Source organism: Eurosta solidaginis, chromosome 3 (assembly GCF_040869045.1).
Source record: "Eurosta solidaginis isolate ZX-2024a chromosome 3, ASM4086904v1, whole genome shotgun sequence".
In the NCBI taxonomy this organism is placed as follows: domain Eukaryota; kingdom Metazoa; phylum Arthropoda; class Insecta; order Diptera; family Tephritidae; genus Eurosta; species Eurosta solidaginis.
In genome coordinates this window covers 79,700,873-79,716,922 of record NC_090321.1, presented here as the reverse complement: position 1 = coordinate 79,716,922, position 16,050 = coordinate 79,700,873, and the positions used below count along the sequence as shown (strand labels likewise).

Here is a 16,050-nt window from a genome sequence, read left to right as displayed (position 1 = left end):
CTAGATTGTTAACTATCACATCTCTCCGTCGCCACCACTTTCACGATTTTTTGTCGTTGCTTCTTTGTTTAGAAAAGTCGTAGCTCAAACATTTTGTTAGCATCGACGTATCTCAGAAGTTCTGTTAAAAAGTTCGTATTTCAGGAAGCGACCTTGTAACTGATGTCCAGATGTCCTCTGCTCTCCTGTTGTTGTTGTTGTATTAACAATACAGACACTCCCCGATGGCCCTGGGGAGTGTTATCGATGTTGATGGTCCTTTGCCGGATATAGATCCGGTACGCTCCGATAACAAAGCACCATTAAGGTACTAGCTCGACCATCTCGGGAACGATTTACATGACCACGTTAAACCTTCAAGCCATCCCTCCGTCTAGTTCCATGAGGAGGTTGGGGTCGCCAGAGCCTCGTCTGTTAATGAAACAGGATTCGCCGCGGGTTGGTGAGGATGACAATTGGGTTGAGAGGGTTGCGCTACACAACCCCTTGGATCCCTCTCTGCTCTCCTCTCCTAAATGGAGACAGCGATTTACCGCACAGGGATGACGAACCCAATCCTGAAATCGATGATGATGGAATAAATGTCCCTCCACCCGATTATGACGAAGTCAGAATAGCAATAACCAGATTGAAAAACAATAAGGCCGCGGGCGCTAATGGATTGCTTGCGGAGCTATTCAAATACGGCGGCGAGGAGTTGGTAAGGCGCATGCATCGGCTTCTTCGCCAAATATGGGCGGACGAGTGCATGCCCGACAATTGGAATCTAAGTGTTCTTTGCCTAGTCCACAAGAAGGGGATACTGCAAACTGCACCAACTATCGTGGAATCAGCCTTCTTAATATCGCATATGAGGTCCTGTCGAGTGTATTGTGTGAAAGATTGAACCTCACCGTGAATCTTCTGATTGGACCTTATCAGTGCGGCTTCAGACCTGGTAAATCTACCATCGACCAGATTTTCACAATGCGTCAAATCTTGGAAAAAACCCGCGAAAAAAGAATCGACACACATCACCTCTTCGTCGATTTTAAAGCCGCCTTCGACAGCACGAAAAGGAGCTGCCTATATGCCGCTATGTCTAAATTTGGTTCCCCCGCAAAACTTATACGGCTGTGCAAAATGACGTTGAGCAACACCATCAGCTCAGTGAGAATTGGGAAGGACCTATCCGAACCGTTCGAAACTAAACGAGACAGGGTGACCCCCTATCGTGCGATTTCTTTAATTGATGCTGGAGAAAATTATACTTGCTGCATATCTTAACCGCTCTGGAACAATATTCTATAAAAGCGTACAATTACTGGCATATGCTGATGACATTGATATCATCGACCTAAACACCCACGCCATTAGTTCTGCTTACTCCAAACTGGAAAAAGAAGCGGTAAAGATGGGTTTGATGGTGAATGAGGGCATAGAGTCAGCTCATATGCGCCTTGGCAACCACGCTACTGTTGGCAGCCATAATTTCGAAATAGTAAAATACTTCGTTTATTTGGGAACAAGTATCAACACTAGCAACAACATCAGCTCTGAAATCCAGCGAAGAATCACTCTTGCCCATAAATGCTACTTTGGACTAGGTAGGCAAACGAAATCATACTCTACAAGTCACTTATCGTTCCCGTCCTGCTATATGGTTGAGAAGAATGGACCATGACAACATCAGATGAAACGGCTCTGGGAGTGTTCGAGAGAAAAGTTCTTCGAAAAATGTATGGGCCTCCGCCAAGAAAGTGTTTCTATCGGAACCCGCCTATGGAAGCAGAGGTAGAGGGCGGCCCCCACTCCGTTGGAAGGACCCGGTGGAAAACGATTTAAACTCCCTTGGTGTGGCCAATTGGCGTCGGTTGGCAGAGAGAAGGAGCGACTGGCGCGCCTTCTAGGATGGCCATAACTGTTTAAACGGTTAAGCGCCAATTAAGTAAGTAAGTAATTTCCGGAAGACGATTTAAAAGGTTGTAACTGAAAATATACAGTTTTTGACAGAAAATATACGAATTCAATTTAATTTAATTAAATTTGAATAGGACGATCCATAAAATAAATGACGGTCTGTAAAAAAATTAATTTTTCCGTAATAATGAGATACGAATATTAATGACTTTGCTGAAACACGAACTTTTAAACAGAACTACAACGGAACTACTGAAATGCATACATAGGTTATTGGTAAAAAAAACGTTAAGTTACGACCGTTATGTTAGAATAGGTCGATTTATCTTACATTATCCAAAATACATTTCGTTGTCTGCAAGCTAACATCCTACCCTACCCCTAAGTTCAGGGGAAGTACCGGTATTGGGTATTTGCATCTTTAATATAAAGAAGCATGAAATTTTGGGAAAGTGGTTTTTTTTCAGAAAAAGTTTAAGAAGGCGAGGACGTGGTGGGAAAGAAAATAGCAAGGGAAAGAAAAGCAAGGGGGAAAGGAAAGGGACGGGGTATGAGAGATGAAGGGAAAGAGGGATAGAAAGAGGAAGGGTGAGGATAAAAAGGAATGGAAAGATAGAAGGACGAACAGGGAGAGGGAGATGGGAGTTCGATTAGGAAAAACGAAATAAAAATTATAAGGAATTCAAGTAGAATCGAGCAAGGCAAGGAGTAGGAAAGCGAGGTTGTGAGAAAGAAAGAAATTAATGGGAAGGGAGAAGAAGAAAAATATAAGTGGATAGTTAAGGGACAGTTAAAAAGATTAGAAGAATAGAAAAATAGGGTGGCCAGGGAAAAAAAGAGAGGAAAAGAAGAAATAAAGGATGAACAACTAGAATATGCGCAGGAGTAAAGTTACAAAGAAAAATGTTTTTCTCATATTCATGGAATATTGTTCCACTCAGAGCTTTGGCTGAGTTAATGATAGGCCACAGCAATATTTATATATCCCAAAAATAAATGTTTGACTGGATTTTTCTCTCTGTTTTTTAGTATTGTTGATTGGCGATCGGACCCATGAAAAAGTGCAACATTTCACACATTTCACAATCACCGCCGAGGCTCACACTGGTGGTCGACGTGCACAGCCAGCCAGCCCTAAACGAGTTGGACGTTTTCTACTATTTCCTGATTCGCTGACTCAATTCAGCGAACGATGCGTCAACACTGTGCAGGAAGCAGATGATCTCCCCAAAACGGAAATACAAGTTATGTGGGTTGCACCTTCGACGGGTTCGGGTTGTGTATCGATAACTGCTATGGTTTACGAGGGTCCACACGCCTGGTACTCCGACGATGGACAGTTAACGCAAGTGGTGTGTGAACGTAAAACTAATATACACACAGTAAAAAAAGAATGCTGTGCTTGCGATGAGGCTAAATATAGCGTAAGTTTATAATATCCATCTTTTTTTCGAAACTTTAAGATCATTTTAATAACCTTGTTTCCAACCAACAGTTTGTCTTCGAGGGTATTTGGTCGAACGAAACACACCCCAAAGATTATCCCTTCGCCATATGGTTAACGCATTTTTCAGATGTAATTGGGGCTTCGCATGAAGCAAATTTTTCATTTTGGGGTGACCATCATATAGCGACAGATGGTTTTCGCTTCCTTGCTGAGTTTGGATCGCCTACTGCTTTAGAAACCGAGCTACGCGCTAGAGGTCCGCGCTTAAGAACTCTTATAAAAGCTGCTGGTCTGTGGTATCCTAATGTTAATACAAACACTTCTTCAAAATTCCGTGTTGATCGTACACATCCCAAAGTATCGTTAGTTTCGATGTTTGGTTAGTAGAGAGCATAGATTTTGGAGAATTAATTTCATAAAATATTTTGTGATTATTTAGGGCCTTCACCTGACTGGGTTGTTGGAATTAGCGGAGTTGACTTATGTACCGAAGATTGTTCATGGAAAGAATCCTTAGATTTTGATCTCTACCCATGGGATGCAGGCACTGATAGCGGTATTAGCTATATGGTATATTTTTCCTCCCCTTTTTAAGTTCAGCTTGCAGCATATAGTTCACACGATCTCTTCATTTCAGTCACCTAATACGGAAACACAGCCACGTGAACGCATGTACCGAATCACCACTATGTATCCTGAAGATCCTCGTTCGCCTTTTTATAATCCAGAAAGCAGTGTCATGACGCCATTGGCTAAGTTATATATAAGACGTGAGAAAATTATTTCCAGAAGCTGTGATGATCATTTCTTGGAAGCTTTGCAACTCGATGTGTCTGACGACGTTGAGGAGCAAGATACCAGGTGTACGTTACTATCTATTTAAGCTCTTGCAAACATATAATCAATTATTTCTTTGTAGCTGAATGCAGACTAACTGCTTATAGCGATTGGAGCCCCTGTTCCGTCACATGCGGTAAGGGAATCCGTATGCGTACACGACAATTCATAAATCCAGAAGCGGCCGCTGCTGCGGATTGTTCACGCCAATTGGTATCGAAAGAAATGTGTGCAGCTCAAATACCAGAATGCGAGTAAGTTATAAATCTATGTGATATTCATAAATGTATGTATATAACCTTCTAAGTCCTACCCAGCACCCAATCACAAGACGACGAGGACGAGGGAGAGAACATGGCTCATGCTGTTTCGTTAGTAACTGATGATGGCGAGGGAGATGGTGTTTGCAAGACCACACTGTGGAGCGCATGGTCAGATTGTTCGGCCAGTTGTGGCATTGGTATAACCATGCGTACGCGTACATTCCTTAATCATCTCGGCCGTAAACGTTGTCCACATATAACTACCGTGGAGAAGCAAAAATGTATGCGTCCCGATTGTACCTACGAAGAAGTGGAGTTACCTGATCCGATGTGTCCAACCACACAATGGAGTGACTGGAGTCCGTGTACAGCCACATGTGGACGTGGTGTAACCATACGTACGCGTCTACTGTTGTTGGAGAACGGTCCAGTTAAAGAAAATTGTACACGGCGTATGGAATTAAATCAACAAAAGGAATGTACTGTACCGCAGGAGTGTGTTATTAATATGGAAATGGCTAAAGGTGGGTAAATATTTTGTTGAATCATCAGCTACACCATCCAAGATTAATCCGCTTAGTTTCATAGTGTTGCGATATCTAAATTAGTAAAGTGATGTACAGTGACTCCTTGAATGCAGTGAGGTTGTTGGAATCCCTATCAATATTCACTGTCTTGAAATGGCCACTCGAGCTCCTTTTTTCTCCATTAATTGCTTTGCAAGTTTCATTAAATTTTATACCCAAATAGATAAGCGATGGCTGATCTACAACGTCATTCAGCCCTCAATATTTGGGGAAAAACAAAAGTGAATAAGGCGGTAGAAGTTTAAAAATGGAGAATCAAATCGTTCACACCACAGTCTGGGTAGTACTTCAAAATGCCAATGCGTGAGCGTGCGGCGTTCATATCTGACAAGGGACTATTATTCCCGCAGCTCTTCCCAAAACTTTCGAAGTGTATTTTGACAGCTTCAATGAATTGAATAATCCTATGTCTTTTTTATGTCGGTTAATAGAGGTAGCTTCATGGAGGTAATTCGGACATTATTAACGCTGCGTACTTTGAGACGAGGAGTCATACTGTGGCCATAAAAAATACAAGGCTGCCATTTACTATGTCGATCCAGTAATAATTGGATCCTACAGGCTGCCAGCAGAGACCCTGGAGGAAGCGAGCTGAGGCTGCAGTGGCGTCAATATATATATTCACAGGCAGGAGACAATCAAGGCAATAATATCAAACCGTACTTTATCAAGAAGTGTACTGGAATGCAAATAATCACTGGACAGACTTCGCAGCAGTAGATGAATCGACGGTAGAGGTCCCAATTCGTTTGAGAGAAATCAAAAGGACACAGGAGTTGGATATGATCCGTCAAGCAGAAAAGGCGTGGGGAAAAGCGCGGGGCTGCAAAATTTCTAAGATCATGTGCAAAACCTACGACTTTAGACACATAAAGTTGCCCACGATGGGCATACTAACTGAACACTGATTTATGGCGTCACATGCTTATGATATAGGCCTCGTCAGCAACAGCTGGTGAAGGAAGAGCGAGCTGCAGGAAGAAATGGCTGAGCACGGTCTGTGTTCGTGTGTATGCTGCGCTTTCCATGTCAAGGCTCCACGTCGGAGTTGCCAGATCTCAAGGCAGCTAGTAGGCTAGGTCCTATAAAGCTTTCAACATTTGCCAGTAGGACGGTGTTGTCCTATGTCATAAGCTCTGGTGTCTAATTGGGGTATTTCCGTTTGGTCGTCAAACAAATTTGGACTATGTGAGGATTTTATTGACCAGCCAGATCAACCTAACCTGGTTGGACATGACCTACATGTTTTATGCAGGCTCAGAACGGAATCTGCAAGCAGGCAGCCCTAATAGAAAAGGCACATATTTTCCAAAGGGTTGCTCCTTGCTGCTGATGATATTTTTTTACTTAGAACCTGCATGCTACTACGTTGGAATCGCCATTTGGTATAATGTTATGCTATAGAATGAAAAGTCGGTCCCATGATGCAATTACAAGGTGACTGACGTTGGCAGCTTCTCTCTCTAATCCGCCATTTTAAACTCCCACTCTGAAACTCAATTTGCCTCTTTACAAAACTACTTTTTTATTCAGAGGAAAAAGTTTAGTAAAAACCGTACAAATCAGTTTTCCTCCAAAAGTATGCAAAGGCATCAATTTTTTCTCCAATTGTAATTTGTTTTGACTTTTCTATCATTCAAACTTGTAATAAAATAATTTTGTTTATTAAACAAAATTTTAGGAATTTGGATATATTCATTAAAACATGAAGGTAAAATGTTTAAAATAATTGTGATAGTTCACTTTCTAAACATTTTTCTTACAAGTTTGTCTTCTCATTTCCTTTTCCAGGTAATTTGCCTTTTGCTGTCGCGAGTTGGATGCCAATTTGGGTTGCGCACATCCAAAAATCCAAACATTTCTTCCACCTCTAGCAGTCTTTTTTATTTTTTCGACCGAAAGGCAGGACAGCAGTATAAAACATGTCTCGGTCTCAGGCAAAGTCGATCAGTCTCAATTCATTGCAAGAGGTATTATTGTAGGGGCTGAACTTTCCGGCTTTGCGGCCAAATATACGTTTTGTCCCTCCTGGCATTGAAGTTGGCAGACACGACTTTTTTAACATGTGCGTTACACGCGCTCCTCTTTCTATTACCACGAATCCGAAACCAAGCCTGCGTACGTTTGCTTGACCACCTCCATTGGTCATATTTACTTTATCTGTACGTCGCATCTCCTGGATCTTGTTATGTTTTCAATGGAATGTGGTTTAACGTGGCAGATGCTCATCATAGCGCCTAACGCGGTTTGACATGTGAAGTGTAACATCCCACCTTTGTACATCTAGCTGCTAGGTGCCAAATCCGTAAGAAATTCTCAAAGATATTTTTATTTTTTTTTTTTATTTTTTTTATCACATTACCAAACATCCCAAAAGCATATTTCTTGTCATTCCCACATGAACGGCCATTATAAGGTTTACTCCGTGCGTGAACTTCTACATACGACCCCAGCCTCCTAGGATCTGTGTGTCAACAGAATATGATAGTGTAGTGATGGAGTTATAAGACTTGCGACTTATAATGTAGCCGTCACCCGATTTGATGCTGATAAACCAACAACGACACTTTCAGTTCGCCCAGGCCAAGAGACCAGCCTAATGTGGAGGCCGCTGCGGTGATCGTGCATTCCAATTTTCGGACCAACACCGAACTAATGGCAGAATACTCCACCCCCAACCCTGCCGTTCACCATTCGTGATCAGGTTCACCAGGCTCTCGTCTATATTAATTCCCAACTTCATATCATGTAGACCGATATTGATCCGGCACGCTCCGCAAACTAGCTACATTAAGGTAATAAACCGAGTATCTCGAGAACGATTTGATATGACTGCGTTGAACCTAGGTTTTGTGATTTTAGTCGCTCCTTACGACAGGCATGCCTACCGCGTGAGTATCCTAAGCCCCTAAGTCCGTTTGGAACATGTTCTTGAAGCTATAGGCTGGACCTTTTTACTTCAATTTCAAGACATTTCGAATTGAAAAAGAACTCTCGTCGCTCCTAACAAACATCCGATATATCGAAAGTGATTTTGTCAAAGTAGCTGCTTTTTTACGACCAGCTAGCTATACTACGTCGAATAGCAGGCAGTATAAGGGGAGGCCTGTGGTCTTCATTAAGTTAACCCATACCGTGCGCTCACATAATCTTCTTGTAATTCATTTGGCCCTCCGGAACACAAACTAAGCAAAATATTTCAAGTTTGCCATATACACTCAAATTCAAAAACATTAGGTCCAAGAAGCCTTTGAAGAAAGAATAGAGATCTATCTTTGAGTGACCGGCCTGCATGTTTTATGCAAACTTTTGAACGGAATCTGCTAGGGTTGCTGAATTCTCTCAGAATCTTTTTATAGCAGAACTAGAGGTTTATTCGGAGAGCCCGCCATTAACATATATTAATATAAGAAATTTTTCATAAAACATGTAAAAAAATGTACTTATTCCTTTGATACAAAATAGTACTAAATTTAATACCATTTCAAAAAAGGTCCTCTTCTTTTCATGCCCTTTCTATCATCCGTCGTTTTGTATGAGAGTTTTCAAAATGGGCTGTCAATACATAGACCACCTTGTCGTTATTACACTATGGCCGGTCCTATGCGCCGCCATATTGAACATCCTGTCAAAACGCTCAAAAGTTGCCAGCTCGAACATCCTGTCCGGCAGTCGACAGATAAGATATCACACTTGTTTTATCCAAAATGACATCTTCCGCTATTTGAAGGAAGTCTTCTGTTTTATGACATACACATTATTTTCAGACATGTTTACAAATGACATGCTGCCTATTTGTGACACTCCCTCCTCGTAGTGGCATGTCCACATTTTGAGGTTTTCTATTTTGTAATAGTTCCCAATTTTTATCGATTTAGTTCATGACCTCCCAGGGCATGCTGCAACCCATCCTTTCGTGTGTGGTAGATATCAACGCTTGATTGTGATATATTCACTTATCTTTAAATTTGAGTCATAGCCTCCTATTTATGCACCCCTTACAGCATGCCCGGCGACGTTTCCTCTTTTTGTGACTACGTTTTTTGGAGACCGCCGCTCTACTATTTTGAGAAATTTCCTTCTTATCGTGCATTGACATCATTTTATGTGATTTCTCGTTTTGAAGCGACAACTCATCCCCTTGTTGAACCAAAAAGGTGGGTTTCGTGTCTTCGTTGTCTAAAATTTTTTTGGAAAGAAAAATGTGCTCATGATTCTAGAGTTTTCTGGATTTTTAAGGAAAACTCAGCAACTTATGCTGAGAAAGTATTTAGTTATACGGATATCAGATACCAATATCCTGTAATGTACCCGTCTACACTCTTGAAGTTCGCTATTTTAAGTTTAAGGACTTGATCCAACACTTTTCAAGTGGCAGGCATGATTTGTTTGGTTAACATTTTCATGGAACATTTCCCACCGATCTTCTTTGTAGTTCCTAAATATTAAAGTAAAAGCAGCATTTCTCATGCATGTCTCAGCATGCTGAATTATTCGCTCATTATTATTATTATTTTTTTCAAGTATAATTTTTTAATAAATTTGTTGACTCGAATGACACGTCTAGAATTTTTTACTTCGGCTTTTCAGATATTTGCGTGGAGCCTTATGATAGCGGCCCATGTCGTGGTGCATACAAACGATATGCCTACAATCTACAATATGGACGTTGTGACAGCTTCACATACGGCGGTTGTCGTGGCAATCGAAACAACTTCCTCAACGAAAATGATTGTTTGAACACTTGCAGCATTTTACGTAATCCTTATATAACGGAAAAGAAGATATTTATGATTTATTATTATATTTTTTTTATTCATAGGCAGTACAGATGCAGTAAGTTCTAGCGACCCAACCTCACAAACTCAGACACAAACAGAGCGGGCGTCGAACTATCAAGCTATAGACTGCGTTATGTCGGAATGGTCGAATTGGTCTGAATGCAGCGTTAGTTGCGGCACAGGCTATTCCAATCGCAGTAGATACGTTATTACTGAGCCCAAGAATGGTGGACAATCTTGCCCCAAGCGAAAAGTAAAAGTACGACGTTGCACAATGACGGACTGTTGATTATTTTGTTGTCGATTTGAAGAGTAGTAGTATAGAGGGTTATATTTTAACGATGGAGATTTGCTATATGGATCCTACACAAACACCTCTGTGCTACTTATAGACATAATAACATACTTACAGATGCGTGTACTCAAATTTATTTGTAGTCTAAAAAATTAAAATTATAGCGTTGTAACAGTAAAATGTCAGATATCTTCTTGTATTAGGGCTTCACCCATACCAATATTCACTTACGAATTGTCATCGATATCCTCTAACTTAAGTTCGAAGGAAACTAGCAGTTTCAACAGGGTTTAACAGTAGAGGCATTGAAAATATGTTTGGTGTCAAAAAGAAACACGTGGGTATCTCTTCTTCTTCTTGTATCAGCTCTTCCCACATCCAATACGTCATCGATATCCTCTAACGGAAATCCAAGAAAACTTTCAGTTTCATAAATTTTGGACAAAAGAGACAAGGGTGTCAAATGGTTAGTGTTACGTGAAGACATATTACATGTAGGACGTACCTACATACTTACAGAGTGTATATCGGGGTTGATTTGGGTAATTAAGAGTTTGTTGTTGTTGTAACGATAAAGACACTATTCGAAGGTTTATGAACCTTCAAGGTCATACTGGCCCCACCTCCTAGTTACATAAGGAACTTGGACTCGCCACGGGTAGGTGAGGTTGACAATAGGGTTGGAAAAACTATAAATGGCGTTGGCATCTCTTGAATCATTTCCACGAGGTTCGCTGGCCTTTATCGACATAGGACTGTGCCGACTCATCGTGGATGAGGCTAAGGGCCTGCTTATTCTCATCAAGTTCAAAGGGCTGAGTTCTTATGCGCCGGATTTCTTCATAGTGCTTATGGAGATCACTCCTTATATCCGCGGAAGTTCTGAGTGCGGCGCACATAGGTAGATTTTCAAGTTTTAGGCGGCCAAAAATATTTTATTGCCTATATCTTCTTAAAACTGTTTATTAAATGAAAAAATATAATAATTTGTTTAATTAATCGGTTATATTAAAAAAATAGAAATTACACTGTGTAACACTAAAAAATTTCTGCGCGGAGGTTATTTTTCTTGTTGTACGGCAAGAAGTGTAATAACTTAGTTCTGTCTTTATCTAGGGTAAATTTTTAATTGGTTTTATGAAAAATTATAATATTTTGTGTAACTAATCGGTTATATTAGAATAGCTATTACACTGTGTAACACCTAAAAATACCTGCGCAGTGAGGCCATTTTTCATGTTGTACAGCAACAAGGGTATATCAAACCCTCTATCTAACCCCCTATCTGCAAGTATCTGCAGCTAAATTTAATGCAGTTGGCAAACTAATTGTGCCAAGTACAATGTTCAAAACTAATTTTCACTTGGACGGACTTGGAAACATAACAAAACTGGTTTTGAAAACCAAAAATTAAAAAAAAAAAATTTTTTTTAACATCCAAAATAAAATAGGTTACTTATCAATTTATAACTTCTAAAACTTGCAAACACCATTAATAATGTTTGTGTTTACCTGAAATATCAGAATCCATCATAATTGCTCAATTCAATTGTCTTAAAACTAAAATATTCACGTTAAAACATGCGATTTCACATTGGTTAAAAAAAAAAAAAACATAACACGCGTTTCAGAAATAGCTAAATTCCGATTAATTGACAGCTAACGCCAGGTATGCGATGGATGGGAAGGGGTAGAATTATTGTTTCCCTATCTATTCTTAAGCTGTGGGAGTGATTCTTTTTGTAATTGTGACAACTTTCAGATATTCAATTATGGCCGCATAAATGTCTAAAATCTACCTACGTGCGGCGTAGCGACTGGCCAAAAGCCCTAATACTACTGGCTAGGGACTTGAGGATAATGTATGTCACGACTCTGAACTTATGATACAATTTCGGCTGCATGTTCGTTAAAATGTAGGTCATTATCGAACGCCACACCCATAATTTTTCGTTGCACGACTGTCGGTAGCGTAGTGCCATCGGTGTGGATGTCCAATTTTCCGACATTTGCCTTGACCACGAAGTTACGGGAGACAAAAAAACTGGAAAGACTAGAGAAATAGTTGCTAATTTCACAGCCAAGCTCATCAATGGGAAGGCCAGGACCTGGTACAATATTCGGCGTAGAAAACAATGGCAACTCCTCCGGCGGGGAAGGGATCTTCGATATGCAATATTTAAACAAAAGTGCGTTTAAGGCACGACTCTACGGCACCACTTGTTTAAGTCTTATTGGTTTTTATTTTACGTAAGGCAGAACAAAAAGTGAAGACGTCTTTTCCTTAAGTTCATGGTAAAGCGTTCTATATAATATAGAAACTAAATAAATAAATAACGTAAGGAGCGATAACCTACGAAGAGATTTTAGGCCGAGCTTCTCTTCCAGTTTGCGTCGTGCTCCTTTTAATTTTTCCTATAAATTGGTGGGACAGGACCCACTTGTTTTATGCCAACTCAGAACGGCATCTGCAAGGCAGATGATTTTTCTTTTAGAGCTATCCATGGCAGAAATACACTCGGAGTGTTGGCCAAACACTGCCGAGGGGCGACTCCGCTTAGAAAAAATTTCTTCTAATTGAAAAACCTTGTTTCTAAAGTTTTGATGTTGCTTTGCCCCGGGAGAAAACCCAGGATATTCAGTGTGGTAGGCGAGCACGCTACCATCACACCACGGCGACCGCCCTGCCCTGCTAAAGGCTTCGAATTTGATAAATAAAAGTTAATTTATCTCCACTTTTTGCACCGCCTAACGCTCCACAAAGTTTGAACTCATCTGCCCAGTGAATGGACTGCGTTACATATAAATCCAGCATAAGAGATTCAGCGGTGAGGTGGTGCTAGCGTACCAAACTGAAGGCCCTGGGGTCAAGTCCCGGGAGAAGCAGCATCGATATCTTAAGAAATTATTTTTCTAAGTGGTGTCGCCACTCGGTAGTGGTTTATTTCTGCCATGAAAAGCTTCTCAGCGAAATTGCATCTGCCTTGAAGCTGCCGTTCGGTCCCGCCGATTTGTAATAAAAAAAAACTGAAAAGAGCACGACGAAATTGAGGGACAAGCTCGGCCTACATATACTCGTTGGCGAATCGCTCCAAGAATATGTATTTTGTTTGACCAAAAAAAAAACTGGCGCAGTCATAGTCAAAATAAAATGAGTTATAAATTCAGTTGCAGCTTTTTGACATAATTTGCTATGAGCTATCAAAATACCTACAACTAAATTTTTAATCTTGAATATGAATGTGTAGCATTTAATTCTTTTCCGGGTTCTTTTATTTATGATCTGTACTAAATATAGTAAAATTGCAAGTAATTCTAATCTTAAAATTAGAGTTTTGTGCTTAAAATTACATTTATTATTGCACTTATCTCATTAGAAGGGCTTTACGACCTAACTTACGAGTACCGCCGAAATACAGTACCCGATGCCAAAGGACATACCTTTGTTGTCAAAAACTGGAACACCTATACCTCGCGTTCCAAGGGACAGTGATTAAGATCCCAATAAAAATTTAACATGCAAATGTATTGTAACGAATTTACTGCAATTCCCCTTATTTGCAATCTTCTGCCAGCGTTCGTATCGCTAAACTGTTGAATAAATAACTCCAATATTGAATAATGGAAAAATGGCCTTTATTAAAGTACTTCACAATAACACTTATACTTTGCAACGAATAGCTTGCTTAATAACCAAACTGATTGATAGCTCAAATGAAACTGATCTATTGCCCGACAGATAGCGTGCTTAACTGAAAATTGCCCATAGCACTTTGAAGACTGGCTTACACAGAAGCGACGCTGTTTCCTGAATCAGAGCATGTGATACCGTTTCTGCGAATGTTGGCTTTGGGTTTGCGTATGTAGCTCGCTTTGTTTCGACGTCCTGTATGCCATTTATAAAGCTCTGAATCTTTACCCTTTCAGTGTATTCCACGGGTGCGTCCGCATTCGCTAAATGTGCCAGCCTTTCAACATCCGACGCAAACTCTTGCAATGTTTCACCAGGCCTCTGGAAGCGGTTTAGTAACTCCATTTGGAATATCTGTTTTCTATGCTCGCTTCTATAACGTCCCTCAACCGCGGCCATCAATGCTTCATAGTTGTTCCGCTCTCCTTCGGGAATCGTCTGTAGCCTTTTCGGCTGCTGGTCCCTTCAATGCTACGAATAGAGCTGCAACTTTATCTTCAGCATTCCAGTTGTTCACTGCTGCGGTCTTCTCAAACTGTAGCTTAAAGACCTGGAAAGGAACCGTCAAAGTATGGTGTTTTTACCTTTGGATTGCTTGCTGAAACAGCTGGGCGATTTAATTGCAACTCCTGTCTACGGCCTCTCAAAGCATCCACCTCTGCCTTTTCTTCAAACTGCATTATTTTTCGTCCACGCGCGCTTCGAGTATTGATGATATACGCGCCTCTTGTGCTTCTAGTTGTACTGTTATGCGTGTCTCTTGTTCTTTCAGTTGAGTTGCCATATATGTCTTTTGTTCCTCCAGCTGTGATGAAATTTGTGTTTCCTGTGCTTCAATCTTCGCTGTTATACGGTTCTCCTGCGATTCCAATTGTGATGACATGTTGTTAGATATTTGTGATGACATTTCCGACATTTGTGCCGATATTGCAGCCAATATCATGTTCAAGTCTGTGCTCGTAACTGTCTGCGATGTTTCATCTTTCTCTTCAGTTTTTATAGTCGTCTTGTTGACATCGAGATGAAAGACATACTCTTCCACGTTAATTCCTTCTGCTTCCATTGCCTCTCGTAGCAGTGCCTGAAGTTCGAGTTTAACGCCGCTTGTAGTCAATCCACGGCTTTCCAACTCCTTCTTCAGTTGCTGGATCTTCAATTCACTTAACTTCTCCATGTCCTTGTTGTATACGAAATACTCGGAATTTATTCAACAATTCCTCTTCTGACACCAATTGTAACGAATTTACTGCAATTCCCCTTATTTGCAATCTTCTGCCAACGTTCGCATCGCTAAACTGTTGAATAAATAACTCCAATATTGAGTGATGGAAAAATGGCCTTTATTAAAGTACTTCACAATAACACTTATACTTTGCAACGAATAGCTTGCTTAATAACCAAACTGATTGATAGCTCAAATGAAACTGATCTATTGCCCGACAGATAGCGTGCTTAACTGAAAACTGCCCATAGCGCCTCTACCGCTGATGCTTTTATACTCGGTGATTTCCTCGTGGCATCTTCTAGGCGCTTCCAGAATTTTACTTAGTTAGTTATAAATTTCTCAGCTACAACTACAGATGTATAATTTTTATAGCTTCTCTCATACCCCATGCGATTGTATGTGTGAGCGACACTTCCACAATCACAATTGCATACCTTTAGGAGCATTTCAGATAAGATATCTGAATGTGCTTGTGCGTTGCTCTCAGCTGCTTGTACCTACATATGTGTAGACATAATGATTGATTTATGGATGTGAATGCAAGGCGCTGCTTAGCATCGGCTTAGAGATGGCAGCACCCCTTAGTTTTGCTAATATTCGTAACACTGCCCTCCACCTAAGTCAAATCTCTCGATCTAAACGCTGCTAGCATCGCCAAATGTACCACTCTTCTATTTCGTGATTTTCCAATTGCTTGTATGCGGTAGATGACATCACTGATCGTCTTCACAACTTTGTACGGGCCTTCCCAACTGCACCGATATTTGGATGGAACACCTTTCCGCCGGTGAGGGTTGTATAGCTGTACCAAATCTCCCTCCCGGAAACCTTCCGAATTATTTTCCTTGTCGTACCTGTGTTTCATCTTACTACTCATTATCCTGGATCGTTCCCTCGCACTCTGTTGCTTCGCCAATGAAGAACTACCTCGCAGAGCTTGATCTTGACGGATTGACTTTGCATCATCAGTATCGTCTTGACGTTTCACAACAGTAGTGCGCGCTGGCTTGAAACCACCCTTGCAT

The 16,050-nt window shown here is 40.7% G+C and overlaps 2 protein-coding genes across 19 annotated transcripts in view; one reads left to right on the top strand and one right to left on the bottom strand.

The window, feature by feature from the left end:
* The window catches only part of fat-spondin (extracellular matrix protein f-spondin), a 76,412-nt gene extending 66,123 nt beyond the window's left edge, over positions 1-10,289 (top strand). Inside the window, exons 2-9 of the mRNA XM_067772541.1 lie at positions 2,929-3,323; positions 3,395-3,725; positions 3,786-3,916; positions 3,984-4,209; positions 4,266-4,437; positions 4,501-4,970; positions 9,624-9,791; positions 9,856-10,289. Coding sequence (XP_067628642.1) covers positions 2,929-3,323; positions 3,395-3,725; positions 3,786-3,916; positions 3,984-4,209; positions 4,266-4,437; positions 4,501-4,970; positions 9,624-9,791; positions 9,856-10,103 — 2,141 coding nt within the window. The 3' untranslated portion in view covers positions 10,104-10,289. The remainder of the gene's footprint in view (positions 1-2,928; positions 3,324-3,394; positions 3,726-3,785; positions 3,917-3,983; positions 4,210-4,265; positions 4,438-4,500; positions 4,971-9,623; positions 9,792-9,855) is intronic.
* Positions 1-16,050, bottom strand: part of ZnT77C (Zinc transporter 77C) — a 116,041-nt gene that overhangs the window by 5,292 nt on the left and 94,699 nt on the right. The window contains exon 6 of one of the 18 annotated variants that reach the window (XM_067772559.1): positions 11,030-11,067. The exons of the other annotated variants lie outside the window; for them this stretch is intronic. Within the exon in view, the coding sequence (XP_067628660.1) occupies positions 11,045-11,067 (23 nt within the window). The 3' untranslated portion in view covers positions 11,030-11,044. Of the gene's footprint in view, positions 1-11,029; positions 11,068-16,050 lie in introns of those variants that run through there. 18 annotated transcript variants of the gene reach the window in all.